The following is a 25445-nucleotide window of genomic DNA, read 5'->3' as shown; positions in this document are numbered from 1 at the left end:
AACTCCCTCAAAAATTGAAGGACTACAAGTCCCAGCATGAACCCCCGAGATCTCATGAGGGGGGGAGGTGGGTGAGGGAGGGAGGGAGAAAGAGAGGGGGGGTGAGAGAGAGAGAGGGAGGGAGAAAGAGAGGGGGGGTGAGAGAGAGAGGGGGGTGAGAGAGACAGAGAGAAAGGGGGATGAGAGGGAGAGGGGGGTGAGAGAGACAGAGAGAAAGGGGGATGAGAGGGAGAGGGGGTGAGAGAGACAGAGAGAAAGGGGATGAGAGAGAGAGATAGGGGGGAGGAGGGGATGAGAGAGAGAGAGGGGGGATGACGAGAGAGAGAGAGAGGGGGGAATGAGCAAGAGAGGGGGGTGAGAGAGAGGGGGGGGTGTGAGGGGGTGAGAGAGAGGGGGGTGAGAGAGAGTGAGGGGGGGGGGGGGTGAGAAAGGCGGCTCTAGCAACCAGTGGCCAATAGAGTCTCAGGTGGGGAGGCGGCTTTTTTGCTGCCCCCCTGCAAAGTGCTGCCCTAGGCCTGGGTCTTGTCGGCCTAGGCCAAAATACAGCACTGTCCCTAGGTCCACAGTGATGGCGTACCTTGGCACCCTAGATGTTTTTGAACTACATTTCCCATGATGCTCTACTACACTGCAGAGTGCATGAGCATCATGGGAAATGTAGTTCCAAAACATCTGGGGTGCCAAGGTTTGCCATCACTGCGCCTAGGACATAAAGTATTTTGCAACCAAAGAACACCTCCTCCTTACCTAACTGCTAAGACATTAGAGGGAGAGGCATGCCACAAATTGGGCAAAGTGAGGCAACTACCTTGGGTGGGGGGTTGGCGACTGAGGCAGAAGTATTAATACCAGGCCATCCTTCTTCACTGCAGCTTAGTAATGTCACTCTGTATACACTGGGCAGCATTGCTAAGCTGGTTGCTGGGACACTGGTGGTCGGGTTGCAAAGAGTCATTGGATGTGATAGAACAGGCAGTTGCATAGCTATCAATGAGGCCTGGCTGGCTGAAGCCTAGCAACCGATAACGCTATGCAGCCCAACCACCAGCACCTTAGCAACCAATAACACAGCCGCACAGCATCCTTGGTGGCTAGGATCCTGGCTGCTAGGCTAGAGCATCATTGTTGTAGTGCCAATGTCCTAACAACCAAGGGGGAAGTGGTGGCATAAATGGGGTGGCATGCATCCAGTGCCCCAGGTGGCATTTCACCTGGGCGTGTGCCGGGGGGGAGGGGATGGATGGGTATTCTTTCATTTTCAGAGTGGAATTGGACACTCGTAACACTTCTTGAGATAACACTGAAGAGAAAGCAAGCACAGAAACTTGAAAGCTCGCTGGATTACTGACGGGCAGGGCTACTGATAGGGGGGACCACCAGTCCTCCTGTAGGGAGCCAAGGCACACAGGGGGGCCCAAACAGCAGGAAGAATCGGTGCGGTTGGGCAGGGGGGCACTTACAGAAGGAAGCCCTGTGCGGTCCTCTGCAGCAGATGAAAGCCAGTTTCTCCCCCTCCTGCCAGCATTCAGCTGCTGCAGAGAGAGAGAGACACAGACACAGGGCATCAATCCTGTAATTACTTCTTCGACATTGACCCCCCCTCCCTGTTCTGCCTCCTGATCCCCCCTCTCCCCATGTGCCCCCCCTTTGCTGTGCCCCCGCCCGCAGCACTGCAGGCTTCCCTGTCCTGTAAATAAATAACAAATTGTAAAAAAAAAAAAAAAAAAGTAACAGTTAAAACATTGTAATAAATTAATTTAAAAAAATGTAAAATGAAATAATTGTAAACAGTTTTAACATTTTTAAAATAAATTATAATTTTTTTTAATGTAAAAACAAAAAAAAACTATTAAAAAGAGCTAATTCACACAATTTGTTATGTTTGTGTCCGCTAATATTTTAATATCGTGTAAAAAATAGTGTAAATAGTAAAAAATTCTAAAAAAAACAAAACACATGGGGGTGACTCTACAGTATGAGGGGTGGGGGGGGGGGGGGTTGTCGCTTGTCGCAATCATAGGAGACAAGTGAAAGATGTACTCCTTTAGTAAATGAGCCTCACTGTGCCCAAGCCCCCGATATATAAGTTCCCAACTTGTTAATGCGTGCGTTTATAGACCAGCTGTTGTAGGCACCAAAGTGCAAAATCCCCTGCGAGGTGTAATCTGCGTCCGCCCGTCCATAGGGAGCGAAGTGTTATTATTAATGTTGTGTTTTATCAGCTCTGGAATTTTTACAAGCACAGATACGAGCCGTTACATTCTTACTACACCTCAGTTGGCAGTATTCCGAGGTTAGAACGGGGGACGGCGGTTTATGGTAATATTACCAGACCTCTGCAACCATCAGAAGATGATATTAGATGTGCAAAGCCGGAGTTTAACTTTCCCCTTGCTGAAAACACTTATTATCAGATATATTATTTCCCTACATATACTGTATATATAAAACAACCTCATAATATATAATACTGCTATAAATATTTCCCTTTGAAAAAATTTGATAGGAATATTAGATGTAATAAGAAGATGATTCATCTTCAGACCAATAAACTAAAAATAACATATGCTGAATTTCCAGTGTGTGCTAGCATGTGTTTAAAAAGAAGTATATATATATATACATATACACACACATACATATATATATATATATATATATACATACATATATATATATAATATATATATATATATATATATATATATATATATATATATATATATATATATATTATATATATATATGTATGTATATATATATATATATATATATATATATACACACACACACACACTGTATTGTCAAAAGTATTGCCTTTACAGACACATGAATTTTAATGGCATATATATATATATATATATATATATATATATATATATATATATACGACTTGGATGCCATTAAAGTTAATGTGTGTGTAAAGGCAGGCGTCCCAATACTTTTGGTAATATAGTGTATGTGTATATTGTACATTCTTTTATGTGTATGTTGGTGTATATGTTAAATGTACATATACTGTATGTTTGTATGTTTGGTATGTATATGCACATATATGCTGTATTTTCTTTTTAAATATACAGTATACTATATATATATATATATATATATATATATATATATATATATATATATATATATATATATATATATATATATATATAGGGCTCCCCCCCCCCGCCCCGAAAATTTATAAAGACAATATGATCACTAAAAATACACTAAAATCATAAATCATTATTAGTGGACACAAATATAACAGAGAACCTGTGTGAATTAGCCCATTTTTAATTGTTTTTTGCATTTAAAGGAAAAAAAAATGTTAATAATTTTTACAATTATGTTACATTTTTTTAAATTATTTATTACACTGTTTAATGATGTTTTTTTTTTGGTTTTTTTTACAGGACAGGGAAGCCTACAGCGCTGTGGGGGGGGCATCACAGTGAAAAGGGTGGGTGGATCAGAAGCAGGCAGAACAGGGAGGGAGATCGGTGTTGGAGAAATAATTACAGGAACAATGCCCTGTGTCTGTGTCTCTCCCTGCAGCAGCTGAGCGCTCGCAGAAGTTGGGAAGAAACTGGCTTTCAGCTGCTGCAGAGAGCCGTACAGGGCTTCCTTTTGTAATTGTTCCTCCGCCCGACCACAATGATTCCCTGTTGGGGCCCCCCTGTGTGCCCGGGCCCCCTACAGAAGGACTGGTGGTCCCCCCTATCAGTGACCCTGTGTATATATATATATATATATATATATATATATATATATATATATATATATAGACTGTGTATATCTATCTATCTATCTATCTATCTATCTATCTATCTATCTATCTCTAAATAAATATATCCAGTATATACATGCATACCCAACAATGCTTACCCTCATTCCAGGAATGGAGAGCGTATTCTTCAGTCGGTACTTTCCATCCTTTTGAGGATATGTATAAAGAAGGACATCATTCATCTGACAATTGCAAAAAAAAATAAAAATAAATAAAAAAATGAAATATACAAAAAACTTGATAAAAAGATAACAGTTGTTTAAATGATACTTTAGGTTTTTCCAGATGTAAAACTGTAGAAAATGAAATAGATTCCACAATGTTACTCTGGAACACCAAAGGTTTGTGGTTATAAAAAAAAAGCTACTTATTCAGTGAAACTGATGGTACGTTCGTTCTGTGCAAATGGGGCAAAATCAAATGTTCTCCTTTTATTTGCTCTACAGGTCAAATATTATCATACACATACAGTGAATCAAGAAGATACCTTACTATGGCCATTAGATGGGGATGATGAGTATAGGGAATAAATATTTGCTATGATTCTTAGCGCCATCTAGTGACCACAATGTGGTATTTAATGCAACCACTACAGATTGAATGACATTAAACCTGTAGAGGAAATAGAAGAACATTCAATTTTGCCTCATTTACTCAGAACATATGTACCAGCAGGTTTGAAGGACAAATCGCTATGCAAACTTGCAGACACAAAGGTGACCACATACAGTATGTTATAACCTGAGCGTTAAGTCTCCTTTGGATTTACCAACATTATGTACTGCAAAGACTTGCCGAAACAGTCCAATCAATTTATATCCAATTTTTATCAGGCTCGCCCAATCAACTCAAATCAACAATTCCAAAATGATTTGTCAGTATTTTTAAATCTGCAGGTTTCATTAGAACAATCCCTGCTGATCCTGCCATGAAGGTTCTTGTTTAGTCACTTCCTGTTATAGGGTGACAACACTCTTTCCTTGTCTCCTAATTGCTCTCTTGTGTTGTCGCTCTATTACACAGGCTTCTGACGGAGACTACAAGTGGATGTTTCAACATACGTCCTTAAAAATGCCATGCAGCCACTGCTGTCGTACAGGTAGACAGGAAATGGCTGCAAAGAGGTTGTGGGAATTTAGCAGCAATAAGATACCACTAAAGAGAGTACAGGGTAAAAACAAAGTATTTTATTTAAAAAATGGTAATTATTAGTGATATGCAATACTTTCGGAAAGCTTTACATTTGCTTTGAGACCGGGGCCGGATCTAGTCTGTCTGATGTGGGAGTGCAGTAAAAAATGTCAGGGGAGCAGAGGATGGGAGGTCAGCAGAGCAGTGTACAGGGGGTCAGTAGGGCGGTCAGTAGGGCTGTGTACAGGGGGTCAGTAGGGTTGTACACAGGGGGTCAGTAGGGCGGTCAAGTGGGCTGTGTACAGGGGATCAGAAGGGCGTCAGTAGGGCTGTGCACAGGAGATCAGTAGGGCCGTGTACAGGGGGTCTGTAGGGCTGTGTACAGGGGGTCAGTAGGACAGTCAACAAGGCTGTGTACAGGGGGGTCAGTAGGGCTGTGCACAGGGGGTCAGTATGGCATCAGTAGGGCTGTGCACAGGGAGTCAGTAGGGCTTTCAGTAGGGCTGTGCACAGGGGGTCAGTAGGGGAGTCAGTATGGCTGTGTACAGGGGGTCAGGAGGGCAGTCAGTAGGGCTGTGCACAGGGGGTCAGTAGGGCAGTCAGTATGGCTGTGTACAGGGGGTCAGGAGGGCAGTCAGTAGGGCTGTCTACAGGGGATCAGTAGGGCGGTGAGCAGGGCTGTGTACAGGGGGTCAGTAGGGCGGTCAGCGGGGCTGTGTATAGGTGGTCAGTAGGGCTGTGTACAGGGGATCAGTAGGGCAGTTAGTAGGGCTGTGTACAGGGGGTCAGTAGGGCTTTGTACAGAGGGTCAGTAGGGAGGTCATTAGGGCTGTGTACAGGGGGTTAGTAAAGCAGTCAGTAGGGCCGTCAGCAGGGCAGTGTACAGGGGGTTAGTAGGGTGGTCAGTAGGGCTGTGTACAGGGGATCAGTAGGGCGGTCAGCAGGGCTGTATACAGGGAGTCAGTAGGGTGGTCAGCAGGGCTGTGTACAGGGGGTCCGTAGGGCTGTATACAGGGGGTCCTTAGGGCTGTGTACAGGGGATCAGTAGGGCAGTTAGTAGGGCTGTGTACAGGGGGTCCGTAGGGCGGTCAGCAGGGCTGTATACAGGGAGTCAGTAGGGCAGTTAGTAGGGCTGTGTACAGGGGGTCAGTAGGGCTGTGTACAGAGGGTCAGTAGGGCAGTCATTAGGGCTGTGTACAGGGGGTCAGTAAAGCGGTCAGCAGGGCTGTGTACAGGGGGTCCATAGGGCTGTGTACAGGGGGTCCGTAGGGCAGTTAGCAGGGCTGTGTACAGGGGGTCAGTAGGGCTGTGTACAAAGGGTCAGTAGGGGGTCATTAGGGCTGTGTACAGAGGGTCAGTAGGGCAGTCATTAGGGCTGTGTACAGGGGGTCAGTAAAGCGGTCAGTAGGGTGGTCAGCAGGACAGTGTACAAGGGGTCAGTAGGGTGGTCAGTAAGGCTGTGCACAGGGGGTCAACAGGGCAGTATACAGGGGGTCAGTAGTGGAAAGCATAGGAGGTCAGTAGGGCAGTGGGAGGAGGGGCACAACTAAAATCTGGGGGGGGGGGCATAGCCCAATCCAGCCCCCCCCCCCCCCTAGATCTGGCCATGTTTGGAACTTACAGCTAATTACAGGGTAAAAGTACACATATGGGAGCTGTTTTACCTGCCAAAGTCATTGTATTCCTGTCCATCCAGTCCTGAGATGTACACGGCCATGGCACACAGCACAGCCCTGGGGCACAAGACCTGATTTTTCTCTGCCACAGTTGAATAATGCTTATAGGTCTTGTCCCTCCCCCAGCCTGTGACTGGATAGTGAAGATGGAAGCAGCAGACTGTTCAGCTCATCTCTTCCACTCTGTGGCTAGATGGTTAAAGGAGAAGCCTCTCATATCTCTGTCGCTCTGCTCTCTCCTTCTGTTGGCATCCCCCTAGCTAGCATATGAGCACTGCAGCACAACTGGTTGCTGCTTCTCCCTCTTCCAGTCTGAGCTCTGCTGTGCAAGAGATTGCAGGAAGCTGATACCAAGTCAACTGTTTGCATTTAAAAACACATTTAATGATGCATCTACAAATGCAGAGCTGCATTAATTTATGTGGTTTACATCTGCCTGGCATTCAGCGGACTTTGGGAGGAAATCGGAACAGCTGGCGGGAAGGAGCACAAGGAGTGGGCAGGACATAAAACCGAGGCTATCTATAGCTATATGGGGCCTCTCTGATTTTAAACAGACCTGGCACTAATAAACATCATAACTCTCGTCTCACTGTCTCCCACATCTGTCCCCATTCACCGCGCTATTCCCAGCAGAGCGCCGCCTCCGATACGGCGTGTCAGAAGGAGAAAAGCCACCGAGGTCCCAGAACTGTTCCCGGTGCCGCAATGATGGATTGCCTTATGCTAATCCCGGCTATTATAAGAGTCAGAAATAAGCCCGCGTCACGGCGAATCCCACCCCCCATACACTCCAGTGACCTTGAACGCGGCTCGCGCATTCTTATTTTTCGCAATATTCAACATAAATAATGTATATCCCTAAAATGTATTTAATAAGATGATAGCAAATGCGGGATCGGCGCACCCGTCAATCACTGCGGGACCCGGAGTCCCCCCTTCAAGGTTGGCGGTTGGGATTCGGCGTGCCGGTGACAGATGAATCCTCCGCCGTGTTTTATTCACTTTACTTATTGCTTCATAAATTGTCTTCCCGGCTCACATTAATCTGATCTGCCGGCTGACATCTCCAACCAGCTGATCACATTACCATTCCGGCCCGGGGGTCCCGGCGCGGGACCCACCTGATACATCAATTTATGGACAAGTCGTGATTTCCCAGACGCATAAATCCGCAGTTTCCTTTTCTGAGACGTTTTGCGTTGGGCGAATGCGTGCGTAAACGTGGTAATCTGTTGATTTAAGATCATTTTTAAACAAAGCTGAATTATTGAGTATGGCTGGGGGGGAGGGAGCGACATTGAGTATGGCTGGGGGGGGGGAGCGACATTGAGGTGGCTGGGGGGGTAGCGACATTGAGTATGGCTGGGGGGGGGGGGGGCGACATTAAGTATGGCTGGGGGGGGACGACGACATTGAGTGTGGCTGGGGCGGGGAATGACATTGAGTATGGCTGGGGGGGAGCGACATCGAGTATGGCTGGGGGGCGACATTAAGTATGGCTGGGGGGAGCGACATTGAGTATGACTGGGGAGGGGAGCGACATTGAGTATGGCTGGGGGGGGGATGACATTGAGTATGGCTGGGGTGGGGAGCGACATTGAGTATGGCTGGGGGGGGGGAGCGACACAGAGTATGGCGGGCGGGGGGGGAAACAACATTGAGTATGGCTGGGGGGGCAGCGACATTGAGTATGGCAGGGGGGGAGCGACATTGAGTATGGCTGCGGGGGGGCGACATTGAGTATGGCTGGGGGGGCGACATTAAGTATGGCTGGGGGGGGGGCGACATTAAGTATGGCTGGGGGGGGGGGGCGACATTGAGTATGGCTGGGGGGGAGCGACATTGAGTATGGCTGGGGGGAGGGGAGCGACATTGAGTATGGCTGGGGGACGACGACATTGAGTATGGCTGGGGGGGGGAGCGACATTGAGTATGGCTGGGGGGGAGCCTCATTAAGTATGGCTGGGGGGGGAGTGACATTGGGTATGGCTGGGGGGGCAACATTAAGTATGGCTGGGGTGGGGGAGCGACATTGAGTATGGCTGGGGGGGGGGGAGCGACATTGAGTATGGCTGGGGGGAGCCTCATTAAGTATGGCTGGGGGGGGGCGACATTGAGTATGGCTGGGGGTGCGACATTAAGTATGGCTGGGGTGGGGAGCGACATTGAGTATGGCTGGGGAGCCTCATTGAGTATGGCTGGGGGGGGGGGAGCGACATTGAGTATGGCTGGGGGTGAGCGACATTGAGTATGGCTGGGGGGGGGGGGGAGCGACATTGAGTATGGCTGGGGGGAGCCTCATTAAGTATGGCTGGGGGGGGGCGACATTGAGTATGGCTGGGGGTGCGACATTAAGTATGGCTGGGGTGGGGAGCGACATTGAGTATGGCTGGGGAGCCTCATTGAGTATGGCTGGGGGGGGGGAGCGACATTGAGTATGGCTGGGGGGGGGTGGGGACGAGGACGACATTGAGTATGGCTGGGGAAGGGAGCAACAATGAGTATGGCTGAGGGGAGGGAGTGACATGGAGTATGGCTGGGGGGGAGCGAAATTGAGTATGGCTGGGGGGGGGGGGGGTAGCGACACACTGAGTATGGCTGGGGGGGGGGTGCCAAATGTGGCATGTCAACGGCCAGGAGTATTTAACGCGGAAGTTCCAATTTTGGGTGGAACTCCGCTTTAAAATCCCTGCGATATACAGATATCACCCAGTGGGGATTTTTTTTTCCTGCAAATTAAAAAAAATCAAAAGTGGAGTGACTCTTTAAGGACAGCTTGAACAGGGGCGGGGCAGAGCCCAGACTTTTGAGCTGAAGTCAGGATTTGCATAATCATGTGCCCCAGTTTTCAGGGTTCACAGGGTACTCATGAAGTCATCTGCAGTAGTGATCGACCGATATCGTTTTTCTATTGCTGATACTGATATTTTGGTCATTGGATATCGGTATCGTGGGACGGAAGACCCGGGTGAGCCGCGGAAGGCGGTGGGAGGGAGGGGGGGGGGACGTCCCCTCCTGCTCCTTGTAATGACAGCCAAGCGGCTTCTCAGCCGCATAGGTTGCCATTACAAGACAGCCGACCGTCAGCTATGCATGCCGGTACCGGGGTGATGCCTCTAGCTGCAGGCATCACTCCGGTACAGCACTTTCCGAAATATCGGCAATATCGGTAACCTCCGGGGCCGATTCCGATATATCGGGGAAAGTGCATATCAGCCCCCAATATATCGGCTTTGCCGATAATCAATCGATCTCTAATCTGCAGGCCCATGCCAGCACACCCAGGTGCCTGCTTTAGATGCCTGCAATCAGTTTTAGTTTTTTTTATTCCAAATGCAGGTGTACGCTAAACATTTATTTATTAAATTTTTTTGGAAAAAGGCTTGAAAAAAAAATGGAAAAAAAAAAAAACAAAAGAGAAAAAAAAATCTTTGGGCTTAATTAATGAAGACATAAGCGCTCCGCTCTGTATTCCATGGAGAGATTCAACTGAAATTGAAAGGAAAAGCGTTAATCAGATGGAGTCCAGCGAGCTAATAAAAGGGATTTTTGGGCCGGTGCCAAGGCATTGTTTGTTCTCCTTCTCGGGGAAGTGCCCGGAAAAGATGCCGCGGCGCGCATACCGTTGACATGGCAATGCTGATTAGCCCTCCAAAGATTTGATTACACATTAGGAACGATTATTACTGGGTGAAGATTTCCAAGTTTTTACAAATGTCACGAGCTCACCATATGGACCGAAGAAACTCCAATCACGGTAAAGCTGAACTTCAGGCATAGCAGACACAAAATAATACAGCTCTGTAATTATTATTACATCATTTCATTTATTATTTATACATGTAGCACCCTCCTAGGTAGGTGCTAGTGAGGACATGGCTCGTTTGGCGGGGGGAGAGTGTAGCACCCTCCTAGGTAGGTGCTAGTGAGGACATGGCTCGTTTGGCTGGGGGAGAGTGTAGCACCCTCCTAGGTAGGTGCTAGTGAGGACATAGCTTGTTTGGCGGGGAGTGAGTGTAGCACCCTCCTAGGTAGGTGCTAGTGAGGACATGGCTCGTTTGGCGGGGAGTGAGTGTAGCACCCTCCTAGGTAGGTGCTAGTGAGGACATGGCTCGTTTGGCGGGGAGTGAGTGTAGCACCCTCCTAGGTAGGTGCTAGTGAGGACATGGCTCGTTTGGCGGGGAGTGAGTGTAGCACCCTCCTAGGTAGGTGCTAGTGAGGACGTGGCTCGTTTGGCGGGGGGTGAGTGTAGCACCCTCCTAGGTAGGTGCTAGTGAGGACATGGCTCGTTTGGCGGGGGGAGAGTGTAGCACCCTCCTAGGTAGGTGCTAGTGAGGACATGGCTCGTTTGGCTGGGGGAGAGTGTAGCACCCTCCTAGGTAGGTGCTAGTGAGGACATGGCTCGTTTGGCGGGGAGTGAGTGTAGCACCCTCCTAGGTAGGTGCTAGAGAGGACATGGCTCGTTTGGCAGGGGTAAGTGTAGCACCCTCCTAGGTAGGTGCTAGTGAGGACATGGCTCGCTTGGCGGGGGGTGAGTGTAGCACCCTCCTAGGTAGGCGCTAGTGAGGACATGGCTCGTGTGGTGGGGGGTGAGTATAGCACCCTCCTAGGTAGGTGCTATTGAGGACATGGCTCGTATGGCGGGGAGTGAGTGTAGCACCCTCCTAGGTAGGTGCTAGTGAGGTCATGAGGTCATGGCTCATTTGGCGGGGAGTGAGTGTAGCACCCTCCTAGGTAGGTGCTAGTGAGGTCATGGCTCATTTGGCGGGGGGGGGGGGTGATTGTAGCACCCTCCTAGGTAGGTGCTAGTGAGGTCATGGCTCGTTTGGCAGGGAGTGAGTGTAGCACCCTCCTAGGTAGGTGCTAGTGAGGACATGGCTCATTTGGCGGGGGGTGAGTGTAGCACCCTCCTAGGTAGGTGCTAGTGAGGACATGGCTCGTTTGGTGGGGGGTGAGTGTAGCACCCTCCTAGGTAGGGGCTAGTGAGGACATGGCTCGTTTGGCGGGGAGTGAGTGTAGCACCCTCCTAGGTAGGTGCTAGTGAAGTCATGGCTCATTTGGCGGGGAGTGAGTGTAGCACCCTCCTAGGTAGGTGCTAGTGAGGACATGGCTCGCTTGGCGGGGGGTGAGTGTAGCACCCTCCTAGGTAGGCGCTAGTGAGGACATGGCTCGTTTGGTGGGGGGTGAGTATAGCACCCTCCTAGGTAGGTGCTAGTGAGGACATGGCTCGTATGGCGGGGAGTGAGTGTAGCACCCTCCTAGGTAGGTGCTAGTGAGGTCATGGCTCATTTGGCGGGGAGTGAGTGTAGCACCCTCCTAGGTAGGTGCTAGTGAGGTCATGGCTCATTTGGCGGGGGGGGGGGTGAGTGTAGCACCCTCCTAGGTAGGTGCTAGTGAGGACATGGCTCGTTTGGCGGGGGGTGAGTATAGCACCCTCCTAGGTAGGTGCTAGTGAGGACATGGCTCATTTGGCGGAGGGTGAGTGTAGCACCCTCCTAGGTAGGTGCTAGTGAGGTCATGGCTCGTTTGGCGGGGAGTGAGTGTAGCACCCTCCTAGGTAGGTGCTAGTGAGGTCATGGCTCGTTTGGCGGGGAGTGAGTGTAGCACCCTCCTAGGTAGGTGCTAGTGAGGACATGGCTCGTTTGGCGGGGAGTGAGTGTAGCACCCTCCTAGGTAGGTGCTAGTGAGGTCATGGCTCGTTTGGCGGGGGGTGAGTGTAGCACCCTCCTAGGTAGGTGCTAGTGAGGACATGGCTCGTTTGGCGGGGGGTGAGTGTAGCACCCTCCTAGGTAGGTGCTAGTGAGGTCATGGCTCATTTGACGGGGGGGGGGGGGGGGTGAGTGTAGCAGTAGTTTGAGGTCGCCCCAAAGTAGTACAGGACCCATTTTCTAAGTCGGAGGGACTTGTGTCGCTCCTATTAGAACGGGTCCTGTACTACTCAATGGACCGCGACTTGTCAGGCTGAAAAGTCGCCTGACAAGTCGCGCTTATGTGAATGGGCTCTTATACAAGCTGTACACTCACTACTTTACATTGTAGCAAAGTGTCATTTCTTCAGTGTTGTCACATGAAAAGATAGAATAAAATATTTACAAAAATGTGAGGGGTGTACTTACTTTTGTGAGATACTGTACACTTTAAGTGAACTGCCCAACTAAGGACCTCCGTCCTACAATCCCACAGGACCTCAATCTAGAAATAGATGTTATCTGCTCCTCATTATTATGAAGCTTTCCTCTAGGATAAAATCTCCGGCTGTACTTTAGAACAAATAGCGGTTAATGTTGTGGAGCTGACAGCAGCCTATGGAGTCCCCGGAATCCCCGCGCTCCCCTGGCCTTTGCAGAGTGATTCTTGGAAGGGTGAGATAAGGAAAGGGGATGGGATCTGCCCGGCAGGGGTCAGGGAAGGGTCCTGGTGGTGTACAGTGTGACCCTGTACAGTAATATCTCATATATCAATGGGCTGGGAGCTGGAAGTTGACCCCCCGGTCATACAAGCTGGCCCATTTTCTGCTCAAGGCAATCTTTTCTATGGGAATGCTGGACCAATCCTGAATTTTTATTTTTAAAGCCAAGAGCAGAATAAGCTAAAAGAACAAATTCTGATGGATGCCTGGGGGGCCAAATTACTCAGTGGTTCCTTATATTCATGCAGAAAGATCTGACTTTAACCACTTTAGGACCGGAGGATTTTCCTGCTTTACGTCCAGGCCACTTTTTGCGATTCGGCACTGTGCGACTTTAACTGACAATTGCGCGGTCATGCAACGCTGTACCCAACCAAAATTTACGTCAATTTTTTCCCACAAACAGAGCTTTCTTTTGGTGGTATTTGATCACCTCTGCGCTTTTCATTTTTTGCGATATTAATAAAAAAATAGCAACAATTTTGAAAAAAAAAACCAATATTTTTCTACTTTGACAGTTAAAAAATATCCAATATATTCAATTTTTGTCATATATTTAGGCCAATATGTATTCTGCTACATGTTTTTGCTAAAAAACAAAAACAACCCAATAAGCGTATATTGATTAGTTTGCGTAAAAGTTATCGTGTCTAGAAACTATGGGATAGATTTATGGATTTTTTATTCTTTTTACTTGTAATGGCGGCGATCAGCGATTTTCAGCGGGACTGTGACATTGCGGTGGACAAATATGACACTAATATACTTTTTGGGGACCAGTAATGCCAATTCAGTGATCAGTGCTAAAAAAAATGCACTGTCACTGTACTAATGACACTGGCAGGGAAGGAGTTAACATCAGGGGCAATCAAAGTGTTAAATGTGCTCCTAGGGAGTGCTTGCTAACTTTGGGGGAGGTGCTTTGAGTGGGGGAAGACAGAGATCTGTGTTCCTGCTGAGCCGAAACACAGGATCTCCACCTTCCACTCTGATAGAACAGCGATCTGCCGTGTTTACATAGGCAGACCGCTGTTCTGCCTCTCCTGCGAACGATTGGCGGGTCCTGGCAGACAACGCATCCGCCAGACCCGCTGATGGGCTCCCGCTGTGTCCAGTCACAGCGGTAGTGGGTTGCCAGTGACGCGCACACCCTCCCCAGTCCACGAATACAGGTACGTCGATCCGCATAGGAGGGCCGCACTGCCGCAGTATATCTACGTGGGGCGGTCCTTAAGTGGTTAAAGTGGACCTCCAGTAACTGCAGGTTTGCATCATTAAACTCTTGACAAGTCACTATATACAAAAACAGAATCATTTTAAAGCTCCACCTTTTAACCCCCCCCCAAAAAAAAAAGCTGTTCAAGAGCTCCTATGAAGTCACTTTGCCTGGGCGAAGATGATGTCATCAGTCTGCTGCAGGCAGGAGGAAGCATTTTCCCAGTCTCTGCAGCAGGGGCTTATCTGTGACATATATGCACAGAGCAAGATGCATGCCTAATAAGCAATGGCGCAGCCACTTGCAGTTTTTACCAAGAGCATGTGTGACAGGATGACAACGCAGGAGCACAATTGGGAGACAGGGACAGAGTGCTGTCATCCTATAACAGGAAGTACCTGAACAAGGACCTTCATGGCAGGATTACCAGATATTTTTTTTTTTTTGTAATGAAATGAAATCTGCAGATTTAAAAAGACTGCAAATTCATTTTATAGCTTATGTGAGACTTTGATGATTGAGTTTACATCGACTTCAAAATGCATTTACAAATATATAATAATATATAACAAATTAAATGTAAATTTAATATTATAATATTCAATATTATTACTGAACAATAATATATAATTTAATGTGTGTGTGTATGTATGTAAATGATATCAACTTATCATATATGTGATACTGTATGTTATTACTATTGCATAAATATATATATATATATATATATATATATATATATATATATATATATATATATATATATATATATATATATATATATATATATATATATACATATATAATGAATATATATTTATATTTTTTACACATTTGTAATATTTAATACTTTGTTTATTATGTAATATTATGTGTTTATATTAACATATTTTGCAAATGTTATATACTGCATATTATATTATTCTATACATTTATTATTTGTATTTAGATACATTATACATATATAATATTATAGATATATTATATAACTATATTCACCTTTTTATATACTATATATGTTATCATGTTAATTATATATATATATTGTATAATATATTTTTTATAAACATATAATATATCATATATTTTAGATTTATTATACCTTACAAATTTTAAATACTTAATATTTTGTTTATTATGTAATATTATACACTTGTATAAACTTATATTTTTCATATGTTATATACTGTATATTATTCTATTATATATGATTTTTTTTATATTCATTATGGTGTATATGTGAATATATATATATATATATATATATATATATATATATATAGCGCTGCGTAAATTGACAGCGCTATATAAGTACCTGAAATGAATAAATAAAATAAATATATACACACAAATACTGTATACTATAATGTGATATATTTTTTAGTATACAATATATACATATACATTATATATTTGTAATATTTAATATATATATTATTTTATAATTATATTAACTTATTATATACTGTATGCTATCTTAATCATACTAAAATATACGAAAACTTTTCATTAATATATAAAAATATCAAATGTTTTTTAATTTATTATACTTTACATTATATATATATATATATATATATATATATATATATTTATTTAATATGTAACTTGTTTATTATGTACCTATTATACATGTTATATACTGTATACTATATTATTATATAACATATCATAAATGATATATTTACTATTTATTTACAATCTGTAATATCAATTTTGCATGTAGCTTTCCTACCTGGGTATATTGTTAGATAAATCTTACCAGGAACAAATGGCGAGGGTGGCGGGCCTTTCCAGACACCTTCATCAGCGTGCCTTCTTTAACAAACGCCTGTGACAACAGAAATCGGTGTGAAAAAAACTTAACAAGCCGCGGACTGAACAATTCTCACATTACCTGACCCTGTGACTCGGTGCCTGTCACTCTGAAATCCCAATTAACACTAAAAATAGAATTGTTAATCTTTCTTTCTGCAGAAATACTCACCACCTGAGTATTCGGTGAGAATTGTGGAAAGTCAGTGATGCCAACCTGCTTTAAATCACCTGCAATGCCACCTTATATACTGAAATAGACTATTTCTCCGCGACCGAGTGAAATAGTCCATTTCGCTATATAATCAGTTTATCGCTGAGCAGTGCGAGGTGTACCAAGATGGCCGACGCCACCTTCTACCTGCCGATTTCTCGCTATACTAAGTAGAATAAAATCATAATACTGTGATTCAGTATATAAGGTGAGTTTACTGGTAAAATAAATGTAAAATTCAGGACTTGCGTGGGTGTAAGAAGACGTCCTCTGCTTCATCTTCTGTCACATTAGGAAACCTATTGGAACGCATAGCGGCCATGTTGGACGCATGGCGCATGCGCAGTAAGTTGTTCTAGTCCGTACATCACTTCCGGTAGCAGAATCTGATAGGTAGCGCTATTCTGACAGAACACCGGCACTCCTCATACACAGGGTGGATTCTGGGTGCTGCAAAGAATGGGTGCGGTGACAGTGCGGGTTTTGGGTTGCTGAGCAGAATCCCAAAAAATGTGACATCAGAAAGCCACAAGAGACCAGTTTCTCCTTTTTCATGCCACCAAGGCAGATTATAAAATGTGTGTGTGGGAGATTTCCTCTAACTTCCTGTTGCATCTCTGGGACAGGAAGTGAAGGAAATTTTCCTAAATGGTACATAGAAAGCAAAATAAATAAATCCAACCCTTCCCTACACTATGCTACTTTTTTTTTTTCTTTTTAGTATAATGTTGTTATGCATACACTTAAAATACTATGCATTACCCTGCATACAGTGACACTCTTTACCAGACCCAAAGGGCCCCTTTCACACCTAAAGTGTTCTATTGTGGTTTGTTAATGCACATGTGTTAACATGCGTTGTATCAGGCAGCCCCTTCATTATCATAGGGCTGTCACTTCATTATCTCCACAACAAATGTAAATCCGTGCATGACACTTTAACAATTCTATGTGCAGTATGTGCATTGTGGTTCACTGCGGTGCATTGTGCTCTACTGTACAGTGTGTTCGGGTGCCATTCACAATGAATGGCATCACAATACATGGCACATAGAGTGTGAATAGACCCTCTCAGAAATAGGCATTAGCTTTGCTTCAGTCTGAACCCATGTTCTGCCTAACCTGGATGAAAGGTGTTAGTGCTGGTCCAATCAGCTGTGGCCAGCGTATACTCCACCCTGCAGTTGCAGGTACATAGAGGTGGTGGTGATGCTTGTGACACCATTGACCTAATATGGGCACATAGTCATATAGGTCAATGATATCACAAGCATCACTGTGGCCATAGTTGATCTAAGATGTCATGGGCATCCATGTGGCCTTATTAGATCAATGATGTCAGGGAAATCCATGTGATCATATAAGTTCAAGGATGTCATGAGCCTCCATGTGGCCTTATTAAGTCAAAAATGGCACGAGCATCCATGAGGTCATATTAGATCAATGATGTCATGAGCATCTATGTGGTTATATTAAGTTAATGATGTTATGAGCATTCATTCGGCCATATTAGGTCAATGATGTCAAGAGCATTCCTGTGGCCATATTAGGTCAATGATGTCATGAACATTCCTGCGGCCATATTAGGTCAATGATGTCATGAACATTCCTGCGGCAATATTAGGTCAATGATGTCATGAGCATCCCTGCGGCCATATTAGGTCAATGATGTCATGAACATTCCTGCGGCCATATTAGTTCAATACTATCATAAGCATCCATGTAGCTATATTAGGCCAATGACGTCATGAGCATCCATGTGGCCATATTAGGTCAATGATGTCATGAGAATCCATGCAACCATATTTGGTCAATAATATCATGAGCATCCATGTGGCCACATTAGATCAATGATGTCATGAGCATCGCTATGGCCATATTAGATCAATGATGTCAGAGAAATCCATGTGATCACATTAGTTCAAAGATGTCATGAGCCTCCATGTGGTCATATTAGATCAATGATGTCATGAGCATCCATGTGGCCTGGTCAATGATGTCATGAGCATCTATGTGGCCATGTTAGGTCAATGATGTCATGATAATTCATGTGCCCATGTTAGGTCAATGATATCATGAGCATCCATGTGGCCATATTAGATCAATGATGTCATGAGCATCTATGTGGTTATGTTAAGTCAATAATGTCATGAGCATTCCTTCGGCCATATTAGGTCAATGATGTCATGAGCGTTCCTGCGGCCATATTAGGTCAATGATGTCATGAGCGTTCCTGCGGCCATATTAGGTCAATGACGTCATGAGCATCCCTGCGGCCATATTAGGTCAATGATGTCATGAGCGTTCCTGCGGCCATATTAGGTCAATGACGTCATGAGCATCCCTGCGGCCATATTAGGTCAATGATGTCATGAGCATTCCTGCGGCCATATTAGGTCAATGACGTCATGAGCGTTCCTGCGGCCATATTAGGTCAATGATGTCATGAACGTTCCTGCGGCCATATTAGGTCAATGACGTCATGAGCATCCCTGCGGCCATATTAGTTCAATACTATCATAAGCATCCATGTAGCTATATTAGGCCAATGACGTCATGAGCATCCATGTGGCCATGTTAGGTCTATGATGTCATAATCATCTGTGCGACCTTATTAGGTCAATAATATGATGAGCACCCATGTGACCACATTAGTTCAAAAATATCACAAGCATCTATATGGCCATATTAGGTCAATGATGTCACAAGCATTCATGAAGCCATAGTAGAGCAAAGATGTCATGAGCATGCATGCTTCCATACTGGGTCAATGATGTCACAAGCATCCATGTGGCCATATTAGGTCAATGATGCCATAAGCATCCACATGGCTATGTTAGGTCATTGATGTCCTCAGTATCCATGTGGCCATATTAGGTCAGCAATGTCATCACCAATCACCATCCCGCCAATCACCATCCCAGCCCCCTTATGTATGCTCAGCCGAGTTGCAAGGTATGCCCCAGCCGCAGCTTATTTGCATGCTGTGCACAGCTTCCTTCTGGGCTTGGCTGCACATAGGTTGGGAACAAAACTTAAGCTCATTCTTACTGAGAAATAGCATTTGTATTTTTTTGCTATAAACTAGCCATCTCTGGGAGTTTTTCTTGAATGATAAATTTGCTATTGATCCGTACGTCAGAAATATTGCACTTACTCTTCCCGGCTGCAGCAGGCTGCCCTGTCCCCTGACGCTGTACTCGATCTGAACCAATTTCTGTAGATTTTCCTTCAACACACACAACAGAGGAGACAATTAATGAACTGGCTTCACAAAGAGACTGAAAATAACACCTGCAAATGATATTTTAATTGCTTGGCACTCTGGTAAGACGGCATAAATCAATTTCCCTGCTATCGCTGCCACATTAAAAAAAAAAAAAAAACACAGAGGTGGTCGGCAGAAGACGTCTTCGTCTTTTTGCCTTTTTTTTTTTTTGCTTTAAGGGATTCATGACAACCTTTACACAATGACAGAGGTTCGGTTGGCGATGTGACAGGAAGATGGCGGTGTGAAACTCGCTGCTCAGCGCTAAGCGCTATTTCTAGCACCCACTTGGGCTCACAGAATAACCGCTGGCTGTCGTAAGAAAACAAATTATGTTTAATTAGCTTCAAAAATGTTTTGTTTACTGCGCATCCCATTTCAATACCTCCTTCCGTCAAAGTGGTTCCACAACGCCGCGAGCTGATATTAATGCAGAATTCCGATCGCAAGGGGGGGGGAAGAGATGAATACCTTATCATTGTGCAAAGTGTATAAATGGATACATTGTTCTTTATAACTGCTGTGTGATCTATTGGCCTGGAATTTTGAATATTGTGAATTACTGCATATATTTTCTCTTTTCTGTTACTGGAATGTTACAATTTCATTTAAAAATAACAATAAAGATACACTGAAAGTAAGAATCCATCCTTGAGCTCCAGTCCTTTCCAGCAGAAGGAAGCAGGAGGAAGCAGAAGGAAGCAGAAGGAAGCAGGAGGAAGCAGGAGGAAGCAGAAGGAAGCAGGAGGAAGCAGAAGGAAGCAGAAGGAAGCAGGAGGAAGCAGGAGGAAGCAGAAGGAGGCAGGAGGAAGCAGAAGGAAGCAGGAGGAAGCAGAAGGAAGCAGAAGGAAGCAGGAGGAAGCAGGAGGAAGCAGGAGGAAGCAGAAGGAAGCAGAAGGAAGCAGGAGGAAGCAGAAGGAAGCATTTCCTCAGTCTCCTCTCCCCCAGTGATCAGACTGCAACATTGAAACTTTTTAGCCAGTCACAAGGTGAAAGCTTGCAGCAGGGGCTGACCTGTGCTAGGCATTTGTGAATACTGCAAAGAACTGCACAGTCACTTGGATTTGCATGGCTGTATCATCTCTGAGCTGGCATCTTTTTGTCCCTTATGAGGGGTTCCCACCATCACTGTGCTGAGTTCCCGGGTCTGTACATCTGCTGGCCCATTATGAGGGCTGCCCACCATCACTGTGCTGAGTTCCTGGGTCTGTACACTGCTGTGCCCATTATGAGGGGTTCCCACCATCCCTGTGCTGAGTTCCCGGGTCTGCACACTTGCTGTACCCATTATGAGGGATTCCCACCATCCCTGTGCTGAATTATTGGGTCTGCACACCTGCTTTGCCCATTATGAGGGGTTCCCACCATCTCTGTGCTAATTTTCCGGGTCTGTACACCTGCTGTGCCTATTATGAGGGGTTCCCTCCATCCCTGTGCTGAGTTCCCGGATCTGTACACCTGCTGTGCCCAATATGAGGGCTTCCCACCATCCCCACACTGAGATTCTGGGTTTGCACATCTGCTGTGCCCATTATGAGGGGTTCCCTCCATCCCTGTGCTGAGTTCCCGGGTCTGTACACCTGCTGTGCTCATTATGAGGGGTTCCCTCCATCCCTGTGCTGAGTTCCCGGGTCTGTACACCTGCTGTGCTCATTATGAGGGGTTCCCACCATCCCTGTGCTGAGTTCCCGGATCTGTACACCTGCTGTGCTCAATATGAGGGCTTCCCACCATCCCCACACTAAGATTCTGGGTTTGCACATCTGCTGTGCCCATTATGAGGGGTTCCCTCCATCCCTGTGCTGAGTTCCCGGGTCTTTACACCTGCTGTGCCTATTATGAGGGGCTACCACCATCCCTGTGCTGAGTTCCCGGATCTGTACACCTGCTGTGCCCAATATGAGGGGTTCCCACCATCCCTGTGCTGAGTTCCCGGGTCTGTACACCTGCTGTGCCCATTATGAGGGGTTCTCACCATCCCTGTGCTGAGTTCCCAGGTCTGTACACCTGCTGTGCCCATTATAAGGGGTTCCCACCATCCCCATTCTGAATTATTGGGTCTGCACACCTGCTGTGCCCATTATGAGGGGTCCCCACCATGCTAAGCAATATGCCACTGCCATGTAATATAAAAAAAGGTGAACTTGAGCTAAAAGCAACGAATGTGAATTGTTTGATTTCAGTGGAAAGAAAGGCCTGTCCTCATCTGATGTCAGTATTGATCTGGGTGGATTATTGATCAGCACGGGAGAAAATATCCAGGCTGAGTAGAAATATCACTTCCTGCTCTCTCGATGGGGGTGACATGTTAGAAGAATGCTAGAAATTTCTCATAGCTGACAGCAAACCTCTGGAGGAAATCAGACTTATAGGATTTCTCGGAGTCTGGAGACTATTTAAAGATAAAGTAAAGATATAATAAGAACAGAAAAGTGATGAATGATGAAGGCTCAAAAATGGCCGTCAGTGATTTTATATGAAATATTTATATATGTGTGTGTGTGTGTATATATATATAGATATATATATATATATATATATAATATTTTTTTCCCCTTTTTTACATGCATTCCAAGTTTCTTTAAAGACTAACTCCAGACAATGATGAAATTGTTCCCCCATCCTCAGCTAATAAAGAATATGCTGCTTGTTTTTTTTTTTTTTTTTTGGGGGGGGGGGGGGTATAATGCAGAGCAATACTTACCCTAGTCCTCGGGGGCGTGGCTTGGCTGGTACCTGGGCTGAGGCTATTATTTCACATATCCACGGGGTCTTGCAGTGATGTGCGGTACATAGGACCTTTTTTTGTCCCTTGTATCATTGGAGCTAGGATGGGCTCTGTCCTTGGCAGCACTCCCAGCAGTGTACTACAAGACAGGATCCGGCTGGAGCCTTGGGCACCACCCCCTATTTGTTGGCTGGCCACATTGAAGAGATTCACCTTCTTTTCCTTCTCTAAAAGTGAAGGGAAATCTAAATTTTTACTGCAACAGGATGAGAGAGGAAATCTTTCAATGGGGACACGTGTGACCAGTGACAATAGTCTACTGTAAGAGAAGATTTCCCTTAATTTGGAGAGATTTTCTCTCACTTCCAAAAGCACTGAACAAAATGTAACTGTATAGTGTGCAGTGTAATTATTGTAAGGCTATAACAATGATCCTAGGAAGAATGGGTCTCGGATCCTAGGAAGAGCGGGTCCCAGGTCCTAGAAAGAACTGGTTTCAGGTCCTAGGAAAAGTGGGTCTCAGGTCCTAGGAAAAGTGGGTCTCAGGTCCTAGGAAGAACTGGTCTCAGGTCCTAGGAAAAGCGGGTCTCAGGTCCTAGGAAGAGCGGGTCTCAGGGCCTAGGAAGAGCGGGTCTCAGGTCCCAGGAAGAACTGGTCTCAGGTCCTAGAAAAAGCAGGGCCTCTGGTCCTAGGAAGAGCGGGTCTCAAGTCCTAGGAACAGTGGGTCTCAGGTCCTAGGAAGACCGGGTCTCAGGTCCTAGGAAGAGCGGGTCTCAGGTCCTAGGAAGAACTGGTCTCAGGTCATAGAAAAGCGGGTCTCAGGTCCTAGAAAAGCGGGTCTCAGGTCCCAGGAAGAGCGGGTCTCAGGTCCTAGGAAGAGTGGGTCTCAGGTCCTAGGAAGAGCGGGTCTCAGGTCCTAGGAAGAACAGGTCTTAGGTCCTAGGAAGAGCGGGTCTCAGGTCCTAGGAAGAGCGGGTCTCAGGTCCTAGGAAGAACAGGTCTTAGGTCTTAGGAAAAGCGGGTCTCAGGTCCTAGGAAGAGTGGGTCTTGGTTGCTAGGAAGAGAGGGTCTGGGATCATAGGAAGAGTTAGTCTCGGACCTAGGAAGAGCGGGTCTCAGGTCCTAGGAAGAGCGGGTCTCGGTTGCTAGGAAGAGCGGGTCTCGGATCCTAGGAAGAGGGGATCTCTGATCCTAGGATGAGTGGGTCTCGGGTCCTAGGAAAACTGGTCTCAGGTCCTAGGAAGAGGTGGTCTCGTGTGCTAGGAAGTGTGGGTCCCGGATCCTAGGAAGAGCGAGTATCGGGTCCAAGAAAGAACGGGTCTCGGATCCTAGAAAGAACTAGTCTCTGATCTTAGGAAGAGCAGGTCACGGGTCCTAGGAAGAGCGGGTCTCGGGTCCTAGGAAGAGCGGGTCTCGGGTCCTAGGAAGAGCGGGTCTCGGGTCCTAGGAAGAGCGGGTCTCGGATCCTAGAAAGAGTGGGTCTCGGGTCCAAGAAGAGCGGGTCTCGGATCCTAGGAAGAGTGGGTCTCGGAACCTAGGAAGTGCAGGTCTCTGGTCCTAAGAAGAGCGGGTCTTGGGTCCTAGGAAGAGTGGACTCCAGGTCCTAGGAAGTGCCGGTCTAGGGTCCTAGGAAGTTCCCGTCTCGGGTCCTAGGAAGAGCAGATCTCGGATCCTAGGAAGAGTGGGTCTTGGGTCCTAGAAAGAGTGGACTCCAGGTCCTAGGAAGAGCGGGAACAAGAGTGGGAGTTGAGGGGTTCTGGCTGCTAAGTAGAATGCCGAAAGTGGACATCAGAAATCTACAAGGTCCTACAACCCAGCTTCCCATTTATAAGGACGGCAAAGCAAATTAGATAATGGAAAAAAAAGAAGAAGCTGAATGGTTGTTGGAAGGTATTACAAGCAGTTAATTTTTCGAGTTCCCATCAAGCAACCACCTTGTCACCGTTTTTCATTATTTCTCAGCCGGCCGTGTTATTTTCCCAATGAACAAAGTCAATCAGTTGACCAGAAACCGGACAGAATTGAGACGCAAGGACCTGTTATTTATATCAATGACAGCCTACAAGACAGCGGCTTCCATTCTGTGTAGGCGAGAGGTACACTTGAACTGTGCAACTTTATCGATAAACTATTTTTCACAGGGACAAGATATGGTGACAGCTGGAACTCACCCCGTGACGCATACTCTCATTAGCTCGGTCTGCGACTTCTGAGACAATGAGCAAGGCAGCTGTAATAAGAGAAATATATCATCGTTATCACTTCTGGCTGTGCAAGGGCTCTCCTTCCCCTCCATGACACACAATCCGTTATCCAGGAACTCTTTTCATGGGGACCGGAGACACTGAGTAATTTTAAGCTTACATAGCAAATCATAAAATTCATAATTATGCAAAAACCAGCAGTGACTGGTCAAAGATTAGCTTTAAATAAGTCCAACTTCAGCCAAATTTTTTTTTTATTTAGTATTAGATAGAGTGGGGAGCAATTAGAGCCAATGTTGAGTTTTCTTTTGCTATCTGTGTCCCCACTTGGGAGATTCCCCCTCACTTCCTGTTTGATCTGACGCCTCTCATCTGGACAGGAAGTGATGGGAATTCTCCCTAGCATTAAAATTGATAGGCTAAATGTTAGTTACATCTTGGAACCCAGAGCTCCATACCACTTATGTCCCCATTACGCAGCCCATTACACTTGAACTAACCATTCCAGATTTTAAAACCCTGAAAAAGTGAGAGCACCTCGAAACATGTTGGCTGCTTATTTATACAAAGCTACCAATAAAGTTAGGTTTTCTTACAGTCAGAAGTTTGACATATGCAGTACAGCGCTCCTTACCCATCAATAGGTTTGCAAGAGCAATAAAATCCCAACCCTTTCTTCTACTAATATGTTTTTATTGCTGTCTGTGTCCCCATCAGGGAGATGTTCCCCTCACTTCTCTGTAACACCCATCAAATACTCAGACTCAGAACCCTTTATTATTCCCAAAGTATTCTAAATCTGAGTATTTGATGGGCGTTATACAGACCAGGAAGTGAGGGGAACATCAACCTGATGGGGACACAGACAGAAATAAAGACATTTTCTACTGGAGTAGGTGGAAGGGTTGAGATTTCCATGCTGTGGCAAGACCCATTGATGGGCAAGGAGCGCTTTATTGATCAGCTTGAACTTCCGACTCCAAGAAAACCTAACTTTATT

General features: G+C 45.8%; 1 protein-coding gene across 1 annotated transcript in view; it reads right to left on the bottom strand.

Moving 5' to 3' along the window:
* Positions 1-25445, bottom strand: part of FGD5 (FYVE, RhoGEF and PH domain containing 5) — a 247396-nt gene that overhangs the window by 53999 nt on the left and 167952 nt on the right. The window contains exons 10-13 of the mRNA XM_082265544.1: positions 24413-24471; positions 19403-19474; positions 15979-16047; positions 3880-3963 (exon numbers count right to left, since the gene is read on the bottom strand). Coding sequence (XP_082121670.1) covers positions 3880-3963; positions 15979-16047; positions 19403-19474; positions 24413-24471 — 284 coding nt within the window. The remainder of the gene's footprint in view (positions 1-3879; positions 3964-15978; positions 16048-19402; positions 19475-24412; positions 24472-25445) is intronic.

Source organism: Pelophylax lessonae (genome assembly GCF_965119305.1).
Source record: "Pelophylax lessonae genome assembly, chromosome: 8".
NCBI classification, from domain to species: domain Eukaryota; kingdom Metazoa; phylum Chordata; class Amphibia; order Anura; family Ranidae; genus Pelophylax; species Pelophylax lessonae.
The sequence above is the reverse complement of the archived record's forward strand: the minus strand, read 5'-3'. Positions and strand labels throughout refer to the sequence as shown.